Source organism: Ursus arctos, unplaced genomic scaffold (genome assembly GCF_023065955.2).
Source record: "Ursus arctos isolate Adak ecotype North America unplaced genomic scaffold, UrsArc2.0 scaffold_8, whole genome shotgun sequence".
NCBI lineage: Eukaryota > Metazoa > Chordata > Mammalia > Carnivora > Ursidae > Ursus > Ursus arctos.
Window position 1 is genome coordinate 38,473,771 of NW_026623100.1, and position 20,140 is coordinate 38,493,910.

The 20,140-nt window shown below is 48.2% G+C and overlaps 1 protein-coding gene across 2 annotated transcripts in view; it reads right to left on the reverse strand.

Annotated features, from left to right (window-relative positions):
* Positions 1-20,140, reverse strand: part of SLC4A5 (solute carrier family 4 member 5) — a 128,288-nt gene that overhangs the window by 58,315 nt on the left and 49,833 nt on the right. For both annotated transcript variants that reach the window (XM_057308947.1, XM_057308948.1), the window contains one exon: positions 13,066-13,195. In XM_057308947.1, the coding sequence (XP_057164930.1) occupies positions 13,066-13,195 (130 nt within the window). The remainder of the gene's footprint in view (positions 1-13,065; positions 13,196-20,140) is intronic.

The window sequence follows — 20,140 nt, forward strand, 5'->3', positions numbered from 1 at the left end:
AGTCAAACAGAGAAAGACAACTATCATATGATTTCTCTCATCTATGGAACATAAGAACTAGGATGATCGGTAGGGGAAGAAAGGGATAAAGAAAGGGGGGGTAATCAGAAGGGGGAATGAAACATGAGAGACTATGGACTATGAGAAACAAACTGAGGACTTCAGAGGGGAGGGGGGTGGGGGAATGGGATAGACCGGTGATGGGTAGTAAGGAGGGCACGTATTGCATGGTGCACTGGGTGTTATACACAACTAATGAATCATCGAGCCTTACATCGGAAACCGGGGATGTACTGTATGGTGACTAACATAATATAATAAAAAATCATTAAAAAAAAAAAAAAAAAAAAGATGGGACAGTGATACTATGGTTGAAATGATATCCAAATAATTGAAAACAGGGTCTTGAAGATGGTCTGTGGATCAAGATCCATGGTCACAGCTTTATTCACAATAACTAAAATGTGGAAACAACCCAAGCGTCTGCCAACGGATGAATGGATAAGCAAAATGTAGTATATGCATACGGTGGACTATTACTGATCCTTAAAAAGGAAGGAAATTCTGGCATATCCTACAACATGCATGAACCTGGAGGACATTATGCAAAGTAGAAGAAGCCAGTCGTGAAAAGATAAATACGGTATGGTTCCAGTTCTAAGAGGTATTTAGAGTCGTCAAAATCTTGGAGACAGAAGGTAGAATGGTGGTTTCCAGGGGCTGGAGGGAGGGGGAGAAAGGAGAGTTATTGCTTCATGGGTACCAGGTTTCAGTTTTAGAAGCTGAAAGAGCTGTGAGGATGAATGGTGGTGATGGCTGTACAGCATTAAGAATGTATTCAAAATCACTGCACTGCATGCCTAAAAAATAGCTAAGATGGTAAGCATTATGCTAAGTATATTTTACAATAAAAAAATGGAAAAGAAAGGAAGAAAGATGCATTATCTTTTAGAAGCATACACTGAAATATTTGCAGATGGAATGCTGAATGTCTGGGATTCGTGTCAGCGTGATCCAGTGTGTGTGTGGCGGGGGGGGGGTGGCTGGCAAGCAGGGGAGAGAGACACAAGATTGGCCATGAGTTAGCTGGTAACCATTGAATCTGGGTGATGGGTACGTGGGGGTTCATTCTACTACATACTACTTTTAAATTTAAATTTTCCGTAATAAAATGTGTAACCACTTTTCTGAAGGAATGAAGGCTTGGGCTCTTTAAAGAGCCTTTGACCAGAGCCTGCTTTAAAAACTCTCAGAAGCCTGATAAAATGGTTAATGTGTGATCCCAAGCAACTCATTGCAAAGTGACCTTTATACCGTGGTTGGCTTCAAGAAAGTAGGGAATTAGAGTTAGAGAAGCAGGTCAAGTGGAAAGAAAATCTCCCGCTAGGAAAGAACCCGCAGGGATTTTGTCCAGGCTCGGGGGCGGGCACCAGGTGCCCCTCTTGTGGCTGGGGTGGAGCTGAACAGAACCTTGAAGAGTCACATGTCCCAGAAAGCAGTTCCCTGTCACGCAAAGAGGGTCTGGAACAGAGGCCTTTTCTGTGACTTGTAACTCGGCCACAGACACAATTAGAGAAATCACCATTCAGTTAATATCTAGAGTGGTAGAAAGTGTCATGGGGGCAAGCTACCTGGTACAGCCAAGGCTTTCCAACACTTAAACCCAGGATGTGAGAAGAAGAGGGGGTTCTCCTTTTAGGCCCTGGAAAGAGGCGAAAACCAGGAGACCTGATTCTAGCTCCGTGGATGGAGACTTAAATTATAACCCCACTCACCCTGCACTGGCTAGCGTATCCATCACTCTTAATCTCAGCTGCACTAGTGTCATCTGGGAGCTTGTGACAAATTCCAACACCTAGGGCTGAACCCCAGAGTAACGACATCAGAATCTCAGGGGCCTGAGAATCGGACATCAGTACTTTTAGAAAGACAAAGGTCTTTAAGAGGACAATGAGCAGGCCATTAGGTGTGCTTACCAAAGAGTAAAATCTGGAGAATATAGACAAACATTTTGATTAGAGCGAAGGTCTTGCTGTGCTTATTTTGCATATCATTATCATTAGATTATGTCCTGGTTAATTTGTTCGCAAAATTCCCCTAGAACATCCTAAATTTAAAGATTAAAAAAATGTAGGCATGCAGGGCTGGCTCAGTCAGAAGAACACGCGACTCTTGATCTTGGGGTTGAGTTTGCGCCCCACGTCGAGGGCAGAGATTACTTAAATAAACTAAAAACTTCAAAAAAAATAAAGATTAAAAAAAGTAATCTCCTATAAAATGCAACCTTCAATGTTAAGGTTAAACATTTGCCTCTGAACATTTGTTGTAAGACTTATATTTGTGTGAATTATTGCTTAGATAAAGTTATGTTGGGGCACCTGGGTGGCTAGTTGGTTAAGCGCCTGCCTTCAGCTCAGGTCACGATCTCAGTGTCCTGGGGAGCTTGCTTCTCCCTCTGATTCCCTCTCCCTCTGCCTGCTGCTCCCCCTGCTTGTGCTCTCTGTCAAATAAATAAACTTAAACAAAAAGTTACATTTACTCGCCTGAAAGTTGAGAAGTACATACTACACTGTGGTAATTCTCCATCTACTTGGCCTCACTAACTTTATTCTGTACCTCTCCCATCCCTACCCCATCACCCATTGTCCAAAGACTTGACTTCCATGTATCAGTTACAAAGCATCAAGACATGGTGTTTTTGCTTGCTGCGTGGGGCCAGCTGGTAAAAAAATTTTGTAACTTTAACAGATTCATTTAAGAGTGACATGAATGTGAGTTTTCCCCCATCATCCAGCAAAGCTATTTAACTTCACTTTGAGTCATATCAATATCCTGATTTTCCAGTAGAAACCAAAAGCCAGAATCTTCCTGGAGATATCTGAAATAGCATTAGATATTCCCTAGTTTCAGTCTTTGAAAGAGGCACCAAGAGATGATACTTGGAAGAAAAGTTTTTCAAAATGGGGACTCCTAAACAAATTCTTGTCCATTCCTACAATTTACTTGGCAAATTCTTCCTACATAATGATAAGCACATGCATTAAATATAAATGTAAAGTAATAAAAAAGTTATTTCTACAACTGACTAAAATTCCACATATTGTATTTATGTTCACAAACCAAACTTGACAGTGAATTTGAAAGACTATAAAGTATAGAAGACTGAGTGGGCAGGCATGAGTCAAGGGTCAACATGTATATGCAGAAGTTTAGAAGGTACCAGGAGGAGAAAAACCTCACAGGTCTCTTGGGGAATCTACCCCAGACTAGACTCAGAAATTTGTCTTTTTATTGTCCCAGAGATGATTAGTTCCAAGGCTATGACTAATATTAACCAAGTTCACAAGGACTGATGTATAAACCCAAATTTACAAGGAGGTTTCCAACAGTTATGGAGTTAGTTACTGTCATCTTGCAGCCCTTGCTTTCTCTCCTTTTAGGCAGATGCATGGGGAAAGCCAAATTATCATCAGAAAGATACAGAATCAGAATTGAGGCTAAGTGACTCAAATGTTTAATAGACAGGATAAAATGTCTGTAATCTTACATCTCTGCAAATGAGATTTGTCTGGGACTGGGACCAGACAAGTGGGCACCTCAGTTGTAGACTGTTCTGGAGTGAACCCCACATGCTTCCACGGCTGACTAACTCCCTGTGATTGAAAATCTTTCCTTTTGCTAGCACAGGAGTCTCCTCTAAGGGCCTCTGGTTATGCAGTGCAATTTGGGCATTACTGGAGCACCACTTCTCAGAAAGTGCACCCAGCAGTTTGCCAGCAGGGGGCAGGCAGAGCTGTGTCATTCCGGGAGCTGTTGTGAATGGAATGGGGGTGGGCACTCTGCCCCCAAGGTCATACATTTGATGAAGGGTCCGTCCTGCTGCATATCATGTCTTCATTCAGGGGTAAGGGGGAGCCCCTAGCTAAGTGAATGCCATCAGACACAGCTACGGCAAATTCCTAACTGGTTCCTTCAGGGAAAGGCTTCTGGAGCCAGATCTCTCTGAAGGCCATTTGTCTGTGTGTCCAGGAAGGACCTTGGCTTGACGGTCTCCCTCAGAGTCTGCTGGCACCCGCTCCTCCCTGTCTCTCAGGAAAAGCACTCTTCTCTATGTGGGTGCTCCCTCCCTCACTTCTGCTATTCAGGCCCTAGTTCAAAGGTCACTTCATCCATGCAAAGCCTCCCCAGGGACCCAGCTTGAAGAGACTACTCCTTCCTCTAACTCCCATCCCATCCTGTGACATTTACCACATGGCACTTAAGATAACAACAGTGGCTAAAGCTTACTGAGCACATACTATGCACCAGGTGTTATACTAAGAGCTTTACATATATTATCTCACTTAATCCTCAGATCAGCCCCTTGAGGAAGGTCTGTTCTATTCTCATTGTCCAGGTTAGGAGGCCAGAGACTTAGAGGACAAAGAACCTGCTCAAGGTCATGCAGCTATAAGAGGCAGGGTTTGCGGGCGAGTCTTTTGACCCCAGAGCTCTGTTCTGACCACTTCACGGAATGCCCCTGGGTTTTAGTTATCTGTGTCTATGAGCCCATGCCTGCCTTTTACACTAGATTGGGGTTAAAAAACCACATCCTATGTGTTAAGAGTGCCTCACAGTTGCTTTTGTATGGCCAGCTAAGAATAGTGTTTACATTTTTAAAGGGTAGTAAGAAAGGAGGAAGAAAAGGAGGAAGAGATCATACAGGAACAGAAAGCCTAAAATGCTTACTACTGCCCCTTAGAAGAATTTTGTTGACACCTGCACTAGAGCATAAGCATCTCAAGAACAGATTCATACCTGTCTCATTTCATTTCTCCCATAGAACCTAACACAACATCCCCTACAATATTTTTAGAATGAAAGGAGAAAGCCTGAAGACTTCTGGAAATTCTGGTTGGCATTAGAAGTACAATTGCAGCCAAAGAATAGATTACATGAAGTGCATATCTTCACTACTACATATGTGAAAAAGACATATTTGGGATGTCTGTTCTGCTGCCATTCATGGGGATATGTTCCCCAGGCCAGCTCACCCCATAGCTCCCCATAACTCTGATATGGGTCACAGTGATGGGACAACCAAAGTTAGGCAAATCAGATGCTCTTTGAAAAATTAGGAATTGGGGTTAAGAAATAACTACACATTGTAGGATGGTCCCTTGAGTAGAACAGACGTAAACATGGAAGCTAAGGAATTTCCAAGGACAGGGACAAACGGGGGCGGGGGGGGGGGAGCCAGCTGCAGAAGAGTGAAGACGCTGCTCAGAGAGAGGGAGAGACCAGAAACAGAGAAAGAGGGCAGCCTGGCTTCCTGGGCCCGGGCCTTAAGATATCCGACCATCCCTGGGTACCATGAGGTCACCCCATATTCTGCTGATGCTCCCTCTTTTTGCATAAGTTAGCTTGAGCAGGCTTTTGTTACTTGCAGCCTAAAATGCCCTAACAATGACAGGGCATTTCTCTCTCCCTTGGCCATCCTGCACAGGCCCTGACAGCTCACTTGAGCTTAGGCTGTGGCTGGGGAGCTCCATGGATCAGATGGGGAGGCTCTTGCCTTTAGCACAAACACCACCTGACAGTGTTTCCAGGGAGTCTATTCCTTCAGCATCTCCGGAGTCTGACAGCTCTGATCCCAACAAGACAGGAGACAAAACAACCAAAATCAATGTGTGGACCTTGTTTTGATTTGAAGTTGTACAAACCAACAGTAAAGGGATGTTTTTGAGAAAATTAGGGATATTTAAATGTAGACTAAATGCCATATTAAGGAGTTGCTCTCAGTTTTGTCAGGAGATATGATGGCATTGTGGTTGTGTTTATAAAAGAAGTCTAATTGTGTTTATAAAAGAAGTCTAATTTCATAAAGTTGTATACTAAAATGTTTACAACATGTGGGATTTTCTTTAAAACATTGTGGTAGAAACAAACAACAAAACAAAATTTCTAAAAGCAAACAAAAAAAGTGGTGGAGATCAATATTAATCATTGATGAAAATGGGTATAGGAATGCCTGGGTGGCTCAGACGGTTAAGCGTCTGCCTTCAGCTCAGGTCATGATCCCAGGGTCCTTGCCCATTGGGGAGTCTGCTTCTCCCTCTGCCTGCTGTTCCCCCTGCTTGTGCTTGCTCTCTGACAAATAAAATCTTAACAACAACAAAAAGAAATGGGGTAATAGATACATGGGGACTCATTACACTGTTCTCTCTACTTTCTGTGTTTGAAACTTTCCATAATAAAAAATTATAGATATTTAGATATTTAAAAGTTAAATATATATATTTAGATTTAGATGAATACATATTTACATATATATCATATACACATATATATGTATGTGCGTATATGTCTATGTCTATAAACCAACTGTCGTCTTGTCAGGCAAGGTCGTCTGATGATGGGCTTTCTTCCCTCCTGACAACTGCATCTGAGGGAGCCACCCGAGGATGTCCTTGGTTGTGGAGAGGTGATCCTTCCTGCTGGCCAGCCTCTAGGGGTTCTGAGGAACTGACAGCCAGTCAAGCCACATCTGTGAAGCATTCTGCCCTTTCCTCACTTAGCCCACTCACTGGCTGGCTAATCCTATCTTGCCGTCCTGAGTCCACCAGGTAATGGCCTTGTGTCACTCTCTGGCCGTCCCCATGGGGACGGACTGGTGCTTACCCAACCTGATGCTTTGAAGGCACTTTGAAGGTGGCCCCTCCTGGTGTGTTAGGCCTCAGGCAGCCCCCACCCTGAGCTGTGCTAACTAGAAGTGATCAGGAAATCCCTGGGGGGACACACACCCTGGCACAGTACTCCCTCCCCCATTGTTCTGAGTTCACACAACTCACAGGTGAGAGCGCTGGCTGCAACCAGGGCCTCTGAGGCCTGGGGGAACACTGCCTACTTCTACCTGGGCCTTGATCCAAGTTCTGCTTTGTATAAAATCACTTCTTCCCCACTTACCCAGCATAAGTGTCAGGTATCAGTGTTTGACTAGCCGAGGGAGAGGGAAGCACCATGTTAGCTACTGGGTGTGTAAGCAGCTTGATAAAGACTGTGTGACTATTCAGACCAGGAAATAAGCATCTAGTCAAAGTCAAAAACCTTCAAAATGTTCATCTGACCACAAATCTCCATATGTGGCTCCACTGCACTCAAATGGGAGGCCCCAGGACCACCTGGCCCCCTATAGCTCCCGCAGTCTGCTCTTCCGCTCCACCCCCTCCTCCAACCACCACCAGCCCTCTCCACTCCTTCTAGGAGACCCCAAGCCTCGCTGCAGCTGCCCTGCCCTCTGCTCCTTTCTTGGGCCTGTCACACAGAAGGGGTGTGGCCTTCCTAGCTGGGGGCTCAGGGCCCTGCCCCCTCCCCCAGCAGCTCCTCTCTGGCTCATGGATCTTTACACCACTCTCCTTCATCTGGCTCCTTTCCATCAGTGTTCAGCATGCTCAGATCTCTCACGCTCACAGACAAGGAACAAAAGCCTCCCTTGAGAGACCTCACTCACCGCCACTTTTCACAGACAAGCATCTTGGAAGAACCATTCCACTGAACCCACCCACCGCCCCATGTCTCCCCTGAGACTGCTCTCGTCTCTCCATCCTATGGATATTCTTCTGTTCCTCCCCCACTTGGTGGCCACTCCTTCCGTCTTGAATGTCTGCCCCTGGTTTCCAGGACACGGCACTCCTCTTGCTCCCCTCCTACTTCTCTGTGGCTTCTTCCCAGTCTCTGTGGTGGGTTCCACACCCTCTGCCCACCCCTCAAATGTTAGTGACCTGGGGGGTCTGCCCTGGGAACTCTCTTCACATCACAGTTCTCGGGGGCAACCTTACCATTTTCTATGGGTTTGATTCCCCTCTAGACGCCGAGCACTGACAAATCTAGGCTTCTGCATGGAGCTCTAGACCTCCGTACCTACATGGTGACCTGCTGGACACCTCCACTTGCAGTTTCCCCAAACAGAACGTGTCCCACAGGAACCTCATCACCAGCGTCCACCAGAACAAAACACAATGCCCAACACAACAAGAACTTGCTATTCCTCTTGTGTTTCCTCAATTGCTACCCCGAGTTACGCACTTGCTCAAGCGGGAAAGCTGGGCATCTCCCGGACTCTCCTGGTCCCCAACATGGCACCTGTCACCAAGTCCTGTCAATTCTTCCTGCTGAGACAGGTCTCACATCCTGTAAAAGGAGCAGTGGCTGCCGGGGAGTAAGGAAGAGAGCGACGTGAATAAGCAGAGCACAGAGGATGTTTAGGGCAGGGACGCTACTGTGTAGGATACTCTCATGGTGGGTGCATGTCCCTCCACGTGTGTCCAGACCCATAGTAGGTCCAACACCAAGAGTGAACCCTAATGTAAACTCTGGACTTTGGGTGATGACATGCAGTGCAGGCCATCAACAGTGACAAAAGGACCACGCTCATGGAGGACGTCGGTCACAGGGGAGGCGCTGCATGCTCAGGGGCAGGATTCACATGGGAACTCTGCACCTTCTGCTCACTTTTGTTGTGAATCTAAAACTGCTCTAAAAAATAAGGTATATTTAAACGGAATATATATATTAATATATGTGTGTATATATATTAAATTATATGCTCGAAAACATAGGTCTCAAATCCTCCCCTTCTGTTCCCACTGCCAACTTCTTGGTTCAGGGTCCCATCTTTCAATGGTCTTGCCTCTTTTAATACATTCTCCACCCTGAAGCCAGAGTGGCCTCTCCCAGACCATCTGCTCCTCTCCCCCTCGGTGGTCCTCTGAAGCTCCCAGCATCAGGTTCAAACTGCACAGCATGGCCTGTGTAGGCCTCCACGACTGGGCCCTCTGCAGCCCAGCCACAGGGCATTTCTGCGCCTTCCTCTGTGTGTCTGTTCTCCGTGTTCCCAGAGCCTCTCCTGGCCCCCTCCATACCCTCTCCTGGCTAACTCTGACCTATCTTTCAGGTCTCAGGGTGAACACCTCTTACTCCTGTTTGTCTTTCTTAACCCCTGCTGTCTGGGCTACGTGCCCCCACACTGTGCTTTCACAGCACGCCGTCATCAAATGCCTGTTCATCCACTTTTGTGCCCCATTCGACGGAAGGCCCAAGTGAGTCGGGATGGCATCGGCCATGTTCATTTTTGTATCTCCAGCAGCTGGCTCAGGTTTATAGACAGTAAACACTCTGTAAATCATACTTGAATGAATGAGGTTTGCTGACCTCTGTGCTAAGAGCTCTCAGCTTCCTACTCTGCTTTAATCCATAGAATGGTCCCAGGTGAGTAGAGAGACCAGAGGGCTGGGGGTGCATTCTGCCCCCCTCCCAGGTTAAGCAGGGAAATGATACTAGGAAGGCATTCTACAAGATCTTAAGTGGGAGCAGTTTCAAAGTTGAGACAAAGTTCAGGCTTCCCCCTCTATCACATAGGGAATGTGCCAGCATCTCCACACATAGAGGCTTTTGAAAATATACTGGTCTGGTTTGACCCAACTAAGCTGACCCACTTTTTCTGCCCTTCTTGCTGCCCTTTCCTAGTCATCACACAAATGTCCTCAAAGCATAGGTGTCTCATAAGAACCTCTGGAAAGTTCACTCTTTTGGTCTGCTCTGAGTTGAGATCAGAGGCAGCTTGGATTTGGAATTTTCTCTCAGAAGTCTTGGAAAGCTCTAAACTCTTGGCTATCTCTGAGTAACCCCAAAGGGCCCTCCACACTTGGGTGGGTTCCAGCCCAGGTCATTCTTCTCTTCCTGTCCTTGCAGCCAAGCCGACTTGGGTCTGAGAGAGGACAGCATTCTGGGTAAACTGTTTGCTAGTAGTGAGGGGGTTGTGTGCCCCCACTCACCTGACCCAGCCCTCCCTTCAGGCAAGGTCAGTATCAGCAAACAGCCAGCTGCATTTCCCTCCCGGGAATGCTAAAGAGATCGAGTTAGTAAAAATCTATCTTGTTAACAGCCTGACCTACCAGCATTGATCACACTAGAAGTAATGCCTGCACACACAGACTCCAACATGCACGCAGGGCAAGGCTTCAGTGGAGCTCAAAAAGCCATTTAAATCCGTCCAGAGGTGACTCCTTCTCCGAGGGCTCAAAACATCCCTCAAACTAATAACCCCTGACAAAGCACCACCAGGGAAAATTCCTTGCGGATTTGAGATTTTCACTCTGTTAATCTCCTAACTCAATAAAGCAAATACTCCTGCCACAAATTAAATACTTTTATTAAAGGGTCCCCTCCTCTATTCCCTTTGATGTGGGTGTAGGCCTGCATCCCTCCCAGGGCCTGAGTGTCTGTGTGAGGGGTTATCCACCCCCTACACCACCATCATTTTCTCCCATTACCCCAAGGAGGCCAGAACCCACTAGGATTTGCAGATTCTTGGATTCTGGAAACTTCTAAGACCTCTGGCTTCCCGGAGGAGATCTCACAGCCTGTCAGCTGAGGGAAATGCTTCCCATTCCTTTGTGGGGGTGTGGCCTGGCCCCAAGCACCTCTACTGTTGCAGTTTGCCTGGAGGAGTCGCCGGCACAACTATCCAGGCCAAGGTAGATTTGTTGGCCAATGGTCAAGCCCTTCCTCTGAACTTTCTACAGGCTTGTTGGTCAAACCTCCAACAGTGAGCTGCATACCTGATGTGGTTAGCTGGACAAAAGATTAAAGGAGGCAAGGTAGAGAAAGGGGACTCGAGGTAGGGAGGCCTGAGCTCCTCTCCTCCCATTGTTTCCTGCTCCAAGTTGGACGCCAAGCTGCTTCCCCCTCACATCTGCCTGGAATTGGGTTCAGCCATTTTAACTTCTTCTACCCATTACTTTCCTCTCACTATTGATTTGAGGTCCACTCAGGACCCTTCTAGGATCACCTCAGATGCCGTCCTCACAAAGCCTACCTTGCAGGGAAACCCACCAGCTTGCACATGGTAACTGTCAAATCAGACTCCTTTCTATTTCAGGAGGAGCCTCCTTCTAGAAACACCACCTACAGTTTATCAGTTTCATTACAGGGTCTAGAGTGCAGAAGACTCAGTGAATCCATTCTCAGAGAGACCAGAAACAGTATTTTGTCTATGGTGGCAATCCTGTCTCTGAGGGCTCTGAGACCTTTGAGCAAGGGCTCTGTGGGCGTGTATGATAGGTCCTCGTGGAAGGTCTGGTCCTGGCATTTGTTGCCAGGGGTCCTTGATGCAGACCTTGCCCAGGGGAGAGAACACCCTCTTCTTACTGGGTCTCTAAAAAGGCCCTTCTCAACGTTTCTTCTATTTGCCCACCTTTGACAAGAAAGGGAGAGGAAGCACTAGCTCCTCACAGGCATTAAGACACCATAGCCCAGACTGGGCCCTGGTCTTTTAAAACATCCTACTCTCTCTTCTCAGCCCTGAATAGAAGCCCTGGGCTCTGTGACTATCTCCATTTATTTCCCATCCCAGTGAAATTGCCTCCAGACTCTCATGAAAACCCAAACCGAGTCCCTGGAAGTTGGAGGAAGGAGAGGGAGGTAGCTGAGAAAATGGGGAAAGGATGACAAAGTACATAAGCCCTCAAGCTAGGGTCAGACAGGCCTGGGCTAGAAGCCAGACTCAGCAGCACGCACACTCTGACCCTTGCAAGCTATTTCCCCCTCTAAACCTCAGTATCCTCATCTATAAAATGGAGATAATAATAGCTCCCACATCCTTGGGGTCATTGTGCAGCTTGCTTAGATGAGCCTGTAAACTATTTAGCATATGGTAAGGGCTCACTGAATGGCTGGTAAGTAGAGGCTCAAGAGCTTCCAGACAGAGATTGGGGCAGGCCACGAGGCTAGAATTCATTCCTTCCCAGAGGCCCGCAGGGATTTGGAAGTCCACCCAGTGGCCTTTCTTCCAGGAGAGATTAGAAGGGGGAGGCTTGGGGATGTCCAAACTTGCCCTTCCTTACTCTGCAGAGCAACTGCCCAGGTGAGCGAGGTTGGTGGGTGAGGGAGGAGCCCAGGCCATGGATGGAGCAGGGGCCAGGATCTGGGCGTCCTGGTGGCCCCCAGGCAGAGCCAGTCCCAGACACAGGTAGCGGTTAGTCCAGGCATTCTCAGCTGGGGCAATAGCAGCCCCAAAGGGGTCTTGGGGAAGCAAAAAGTTTTAGAGATTGCCATGGTTTATGGCATTCCAAAATTCAAGCCAACATGACAGAATCACATCCCTTGGTATTTAATTCCTCTCGTTAGAAATAAATTAAATCAAATACTAATTTAATAAAGTTAATTTAAACTAAAGTTTCTTGGGCATGAGGGCACACTAATACAAAAATAAGGTTGAGAAAAATTGGTATGTATGGTCCATCTTCTGGACTTTCTCAACTTGCTTCCCAGGGTCCCTCCTCTCTCACCAGCTCTTCTTGCTGCCTCCTACCATAGCCTTCCTTTTCCTTAGACTCTTGGCGGCATTTGGTGTTGCTGACCAGTCCCGTTCAGTTAGGCCACCTTGTCCCAGGCACTGGCTATGACCAGCGGTACTCCTTACTCCAATCCTCCCTTGGCCCCACATCCTCACCACGTGGTTCCCCAACAGTCTTCTGACTCTTCTCCTTCTACTGCCCCTATATTTGCAGTTCCTCTGCCCCTCACATGTGCCTCCAGAGCTCCACTCTGTTTGTCCCACCCCAAACTCTGAGTTTCTTTTCTTCAGAGGCCCACTGGACCACTCCACTTGGATTTTTCATGACATACATTTTTCTTCCTCCAGGAAGCCCTCCCTGCCTACCCCAGCCCCTTGGTGCTTTCCCTTCTCCTATAGCATTTAGTTTGAAAGATTTGACAAGAAAGAATATATGTCCTTGTATTATTCTCTCATGGCCTCATGGGGGTCTGTTCTACTTTCCCACTTGGATTTTAATTTGAGAATAAAGAAAGTGATAAGTATCTGTGTGCTCAGTGTCCAGCCCAGTTCTGGACACCAAGGCAGGCAGATGTGGAGGTCTTTAGGGGCCAGGGAGTGCCACAGCTGAACACAAGGTGCAAGATGCCACTGGTCAATGGTCCTTCCCACCAGGAGGGTCAGCTCAGCCTGGGCCCCAGACAGACTGCCGTGGGAAGCCACCTTCTCCCTTTCCCGGGACTCCACCTCACCTGGCTGACTCCTTCCACTCCATCTGGTCTCCATCGTGCTGCAGAGTGTCCATCTCTGTGAAGAGGGTGGGGTTGGGAGCCTCATCTTCCTCCCCCAGGATGTCCTGGAGCTGCTCAGCAGCTGGAGACCCTGCAGAAAGAGGGCAGCAGGGTCTGCTGAATGGCCTGCGGGAGGCTAAGGGCTGCAAGGCCAACTGAAATGCAGCAGAAGCCAAGCTCAAGGGAAAAGTATTTCCAAAGTTAGTAAAACTAAGTCCAGCTTCCAGGTGAAGCTAGACTCAAGCCTCTGTGGGTTAGACGTGGGTGAGATATTCTTCGCGATAAAGGGGATAAGAGGATTTGGTCTTCATTCAGACACCAGGGTCTTGTAGCTGACAATGAAAAAGGATACAAAATGGCCAAAGGTGGGCAGCAGCAAGGACGGGAAACAGAGAAGTGAGAAGTGAGGAAAACTCTGACCCAACTTCAGCATAACAAACCCAGAGGGACCCCTTTTCCCACTGGGCGCCAAACCAGTCAACTCCCAGTGTTGGCCTTGAAGGGGCAGTCAGCCTGTGAAAGGACGTGCTTGTACCAGTGTGCTGGGGGAGCCCACCTTCTTCACGGGCATGGTGACAACCTATTCCTGAGCTCCCATGCTGCTTTCCAACTGCCCACTGCATGTCACCTCCTGGCTGTCTCTCAGGTACCTCAAAAGTCAGCGTTCCAGCACTGAACATGTACCCTTCCCCACACATGCTTCTGCTTCCTGTTTTTTGGGTTTTTTTTTTAAGATTTTATTTGACAGAGCACAAGCAGGGGAATGAGCAGCAGGCAGAGGGAGAGGGAGAAGCAGGCTCCCTGCTGAGCAGAGAGCCCGACATGGGGCTCGATCCCATGATTGACCCTGGGATCATGAACTGAGCCAGCCAGGCATCCCTTTTCTTTCCTTTATTTCATGAAAGTCTACTATGTGCCAGGCATTGTTCCAGGTGTTGGAAAACAAAGCTGGAATGAAGGCCCATACATCCCTGCTCTCTTGAATGTCTATTCTAGTGGTAGAAACAGACAAAAACAGGTAAGCAAAAGCATAGCGATCATTTCAGGTAATGATAAGCATTCTGAAAAAAGATAAAATAGAGCAACAGGAGAACTACATTAGAGAGATTGGTTAAGAAAGACCCCTCTGAGGAGTGTGTGTTTGAATTGTGACTTGGAAGAGGAGAATGAGCCACTTCTGCATTTCTGGAAAAAGAGTGCTCCAAGTGTTTCACAGACCCTGAAGTGAGAATGTGTTGGCCGTTGTGTCTAGAGCACGGTGAGCAAGAGAGAGGCAGGATGTGATGTGGAAAGCCTTGGTTAAAGGCATAGCTGTCCACCCAACTGTACAGGCTAGACACCCTTGAGTCATCTTCACCTCAACCACTTTCTCTCACCTCCATCCCCCTATTGAAAGTTTTCAAGAATACTTCCCTCTTCACCAATCCCTTTGCCCCTGCCCAGTTCAATCTCTCATTGATTGTCTCCTGGGCTCCATCAAGTCTTCCCCTTCCTCTTCCCCCCTCCGTCCCCTCAATTTATCATCCCCACTGGCCCTCACTCATTTCTTCATGGATTCTCAATGGTCAATAATTTCAACTACTTGGTCATCATACTCCCCACTCTTATTCCTTGACTTCCCAGTAAAACCAGGCAACCAATGGCAAACAAGAATTCACTGGCCCAGTCCACCTCTACAAGAGTGTCCTGGGGGCACAGGGAGAGACAGTGTGATATTGTGGTATGGTGGAGACAAGGCGCACAATGGGCTTGCAATCCAGCTCGATGTGGGTATGAATCCAAGAGTTGCCACTTGCTCATGGGTGTTTAGTCTGAGTGAGCAGGGTTGTTGGGAGGAGCAAGGAGGTAAGTCAGATAAGGAGAATAAGATGCATGACACGGCCTGGAGTGTATCCCCTTCACCACCAACCCCAGCACCCAGGCTCATGAGCCGTGATGGAGAAAACCATCCAACTGTGCAAATAGAGGGTTTCCATTCCAGCAGGTCTCAGAAGTGCCGCTACCTCCCACACATTCTTGTCAGCACCATGTCCCATGTCCCTCGATGCCATTCCTAACCTTGCTCCTCTCTACAAGCCTCTTGGTCCATCTCCTACCCACCTCACCAAGGAAATAAAGGCCTCCAGATGTGAAATCCATTGCGCTCTCCCTTCTAGTTCTTCTGTACCCTTACCACTTTGTAGTCCATTTTTGAACAAAGGAGTCCTTCCTCCCGCTTAATCTCTGGCCCTATTTATTCTCTTCTGCTGGATTCTTATTTTATCAACTAGCCTTTCCTTACCTTTGTCTTCAACTTCCTATCTCCACTCTTTTTCTTCCAGCCTATAAACAGTTCTTCCTAACCTAGAACATTCTCCCCTGACCCCGCCTGCCTTCCAAGCTCTCTGCTCTCCTTTCCCTCCAACTTCTTGAAGTAGTGGTCTCTACTTGCCATCTCCACTTCCTCCTTGTCCAACCAGTTTCCAATCTGCTGCAACTGGTTCAGCCCTACCACACTAAGGGACAGAAATTTCAAACTGGCAGCTCAAAGTTATGTTTAATTTAGCCCTCACAGAGTATAAAAGTTTTTGAAATTGTTGCTAACATAAAGAATTGTGAGATTTCATAGAACAATCCAGATTTCTGAAAATTCAGATGCTCTGATGACTGTGCCTACATTCCTGCTTGGCAACAATCAACTAGGGCTGAGTGATGGCTGCTTTTAGGTGGGCATACATATTTTTTAAAAGTCCTTCTATTTGAGTATAGTTGACACACAATGTTATAGGCATATGCATTTTAGTTTGCCACAGCCCCCACTGCTCCCTACTCTACCCTACTAATCTCATTTATGTTATGCACCTGAGTTTACAACCCTGCCCTCAGATCACTCTTCTCTTATTCTCAAACCAGTAAATTAATAAAAGCAAGCAAACCAACAAGTCTGGCTTATCAGTGGTGCTTACTGCTCCCTCTGAACGGACATTCTACTCTTGGGTCTCATAACAGTACTTTCTTGATACTTTTTCCTATGTCTTTGTGGACTCCTAAGTATCTTTCCCTGGGCCCCTCTTGCTGGTCTTATTTAAATCTTCATCTTTCCCAAGATTTTCTCCTTGGCCTTCTTTTCTTTTCTCTTTCTACACTCTACACTATCTTGTGTTCTTTATGGCGTCACCCTATAGATGAGGTCACCATGTCTCCAGACCCTGCCTGTATTGAGCATTTCCAACAGTCAACTGGATTACTCCAGCTGGGAATTCTGCAGCCTTCGCAAGTCAACCTCAGTATATTCAAAACGGTTTCCTTATTCCAGCACCCCAACCCTGCCCTTCTCTGTTTTGAATGATAGCACTGCTAGCTACCCAGCCATCCAGATAAGAAATACTGGACTCACTCCTGAAGCCTCTCTCTCTCTCACCATTCATGTCCAATCAGCCACTAACTTCTTTCCCTTGCTTCCTAAATGCTTTTCAGCCCTCCCCCCCCCACTTTTTTTTGCACACTGCCTCCATTTTAGTTCAGGTTCTCATTATTTCCTGATCCTATCACTGTGAGAGCCTCCTACTGCTCCTATGGCCCCGGTTGCATAATCCACCCCCCACTCCCTACGTGGCAGCAGTTTGCTTTTAAAACATTTCAAACATATTCACGTGATACACTTCTGGGAGTCATGGTGCTCCTTGGGCAGCACCATAAAATATTTTGCATAGGAGTTAGAAATAAATTAATAGTATTTTCTGCTAGTAAAATTATCTGTATATAGCTCAATCTACCTTTAGATGAATTTTATTTCTGAATTTTTCTGTTACTTTAAACATAGTCTTTTCATTGGGTTGATTGCTGACACTTGCTAGCAGACATCAAAGGTTAAGGAAGTTTTATAGAAGAAAAACTAACAATTGGACAAATAACTTTATTTTTTTCTTTAGACTGGGAGCAGACTAGGACTCTGATTCTGAGAGGACATACCAATTCTCCATGAAACCGGAGTTCAAGAACTACTCTTTTAAAATGTAAATTTGATTATGTTACTCTCCAGGTGAAAAACCCCTAATAGGCTCTGCATTACTTAGAGCTGAGGGTCTAGGACATGGCTCAAAACAACCCTTGTGATCTGGCCCTTACCTGCCTTTTTAGGTTCTATCACGTTCCTCAGCCAAATACCCGAGAACCTGGTCACCCTTAACCCCCGATACCCTTGACCCCAGCCACTCCCAGTGTCAGATACCTTTGACCCCAGCTATCTCTGACCACAGACACCCCCAGACCCCAGCGACCCCCAATCCCAGATGGCCTGCACCGCAGCCACATCGGACCACAGACAGTTCTCTGAAGAGGAGGGCACCTCACGCCCTGGATCCTTCTGCCTACTGCTCCCTACGTTTGGAATTCCCCTTCCCCTTCAAGGCCAGATAAGAAGACAATAGATGGAACAGTCATAGAGAGAGGAGACAGGGCAGAGAGCGGGATGCCTGAAGCAGCCCTGTCTGGGACATTACCTGCTCCCTGGAACAGCTGAGCGCTGCGGTCTCCGGCTGTTGGCACTGCCTCTGGCCCCAGCCTGTTTCTGCTGCTGCCCCCCTGGCCACTGCCTCCAAACGTCCTCTTCCCCGCCGGGTCACAACAAACTCACTTTTGTTTCCAGTTAAGCACCAGGGGAGGTGTGGGGAGAGAAGAGGGAGAGAGAGACAGACAGACAGACAGACAGACAGAGAAAGGCAGAAAGAGAGGCAGAAAGAGAGGCAGAGAAGGAAGGTGGGAAAGACTGGGGAGGTGGAGAGAGAGGGCTGTATGGGGGAGAGAAGAGAGATGTAGTAAGTGTGAGAGAAATTGTATGTAAGAGAGAAAGGCTGTGTTGAGGGTGAATTAAAGATACCGTGGGTATGAGAGAGGTGTGTGTGTGTGTGTGTGTGTGTGTGAGAGAGAGAGAGAGAGAGAGAGAGAGAGAGAGAATGTGAGAGAGCAATGTGAGGGGCGGGGGTCCTCAAGTGCACTGGAGAGAGAAGGGCTCAGTGGCGCCACAGAGGCTCCAGCAAGCAGCCGAGGCTTCACAGCAGCAGGGGCGGTGGCGGCGGGCCTGTGAGAGCGCCGGTGGAACTGCCCTGTCCCCCCTCCCCCATGAGGGCTGCAGGAGAGCCCAGGCACCTCGCCTCAGGCCCCTTTATAAAGGCAGAGGTAGGATTTGCCGGGAGACTCCCTGGGGCCTCCTTAAGAGCCTTGGCCACAGGTGAGCTGGTGGAGAGCTGGCTGCCAAGGCAGCGTTCTCTCAGCAGGACACGGCCCCAGAGGAGGCGGGTGGTTTGGGAGGGTTGCTGTGGGGTCTCGTGTTTCAAAGCAACCACGCTTGGTCAATAAAGCTCCATGCACCTGGCTTCTCTCTGTCCCCAACTCTAAACCCAAACTCCTCATCCTCTCCGTCTTCATCTACTTCCATGACAAAGTGCCAAACACCATCCCTCCGTGGGTGTTTCCTGAGAGCCCGAGGACGGACGGTGGGAACTGGTCACTTGAGGGTGTGTGGGGAACCCCACTGGGGAATTATTTTGCTCTGCTGAGAAATTCCTAATCTCCTGGGTTCGGTTCAACAAGTGCTTACTGCCTACTTAGAATGTGCCAAGGTTGATTAGAGGTCACTGGGCGGCTGCTGCTCCGAGGGCTGCTCTGTCTCTGCGCTAGGGCGGCGTTCAGCCGCTGTCGAATCCACAAGCCCTTTACTTCCCAGATGAGAAACTGGAAACCCAGTTCACACCACAGAAGGCCCCAGCAGGCCCCAAATTTGGGGAGCCTAGAGGAGAGCAAAGTCTGCCGACGTCCTCTAACCCACACTGCCCACCCGTGGCTGGCCCCACTCATCACATTTTCATACCTGAGGCTCAAGGATCATGGACGCTCGCTTTCAAGTTGAGGAAACAGCAGCGGAAGGGCAGGGACGTGTGTTTAGGTGCCGGGCTCCAAGCAAACACCACCGTCCGGGACTTTCTGCCAAGGCAGACTCCTCAGCAGGACAGGACACGGAGGAGACAGGCCCCTCCCCAGGGTCCCAGGCTCTACAGGTCACACTGCAATGTGGCTGAAGCCAGCCCATCTCCTGAGCGCCCCTGGGTGGCTACTACACGCCACACTAGGTCAGGGGCTGGGGGTGGCCCCGAAACACCACAGAAACACCCAGCGAGAGCACCAAGGACGCCAGAGGCTTCTCTTTATTCCTGCGGTGCTTTAAGAGCCCAAACCTGGGCTTAACACCTGACTCCGCTAATTACTAGCAGTAGGAGCTGGCAAAGCATGAAGCTCTCGGAGCCTTAGTTTCCCCCTCTATAAAGTGGGGCTAATCACGCATACCTCACTAGACTGTGGTGGGCATTAAGTGAGATAATATATGTGATGGGGCTGGCACAGTGCTCAGTATACACCAACCACCCAGTACAAGCTCCAGCTATTACCATTGCTGCCAATGGGTCTGACGCCTTTCTCCCTTATTACCAGTCATCAGCCTGGCCCTTTTCAAATTGCAAGGGCTCGATCCTTTTCAGGCTCTAAATGCCCACGCGGCTTCCGTGCTACCTCCTGACCCTCCACCCCGAGGCCCCTCCACTCTCTCGGCCCCTCCCTCCTGCGCACAGAAGGCTTAGCGCAACCACATGCAGGGCTCCCGGATCAGGGTGACTCTAAAGCACTGTGGGCCCCACGTGCAGGCAGCACATCAGAAGTTAATCCCCATAATGAGGAACGCCACAGATAATAGCCCCTGTGGTTGACAGCACACAGCTGAGGCTCACATAGTGACGGCTGGAGGACTGGGCTCCAGCAGCAGCTGCTGGGAAAAACATAACCGAGCAGGAGCCAGCTTCAGGAAGCCCGAGAAGAGAGGCAAGCAGAACTGTGCTTTCACTGAGTGGGGACTGTCCAGTCACTGGATGAGCAAAGCACAGAATGATCTAGTGGACTACAAACCAGCAAGGCTTCAACCCTAGTAAAGACCTGGAAGGTATTTAGGACAGTCAGGAAGTCAAGATGAGGACTTGGTCCTGGGGCCCTGGGCTCTGGGGGAGCCCTT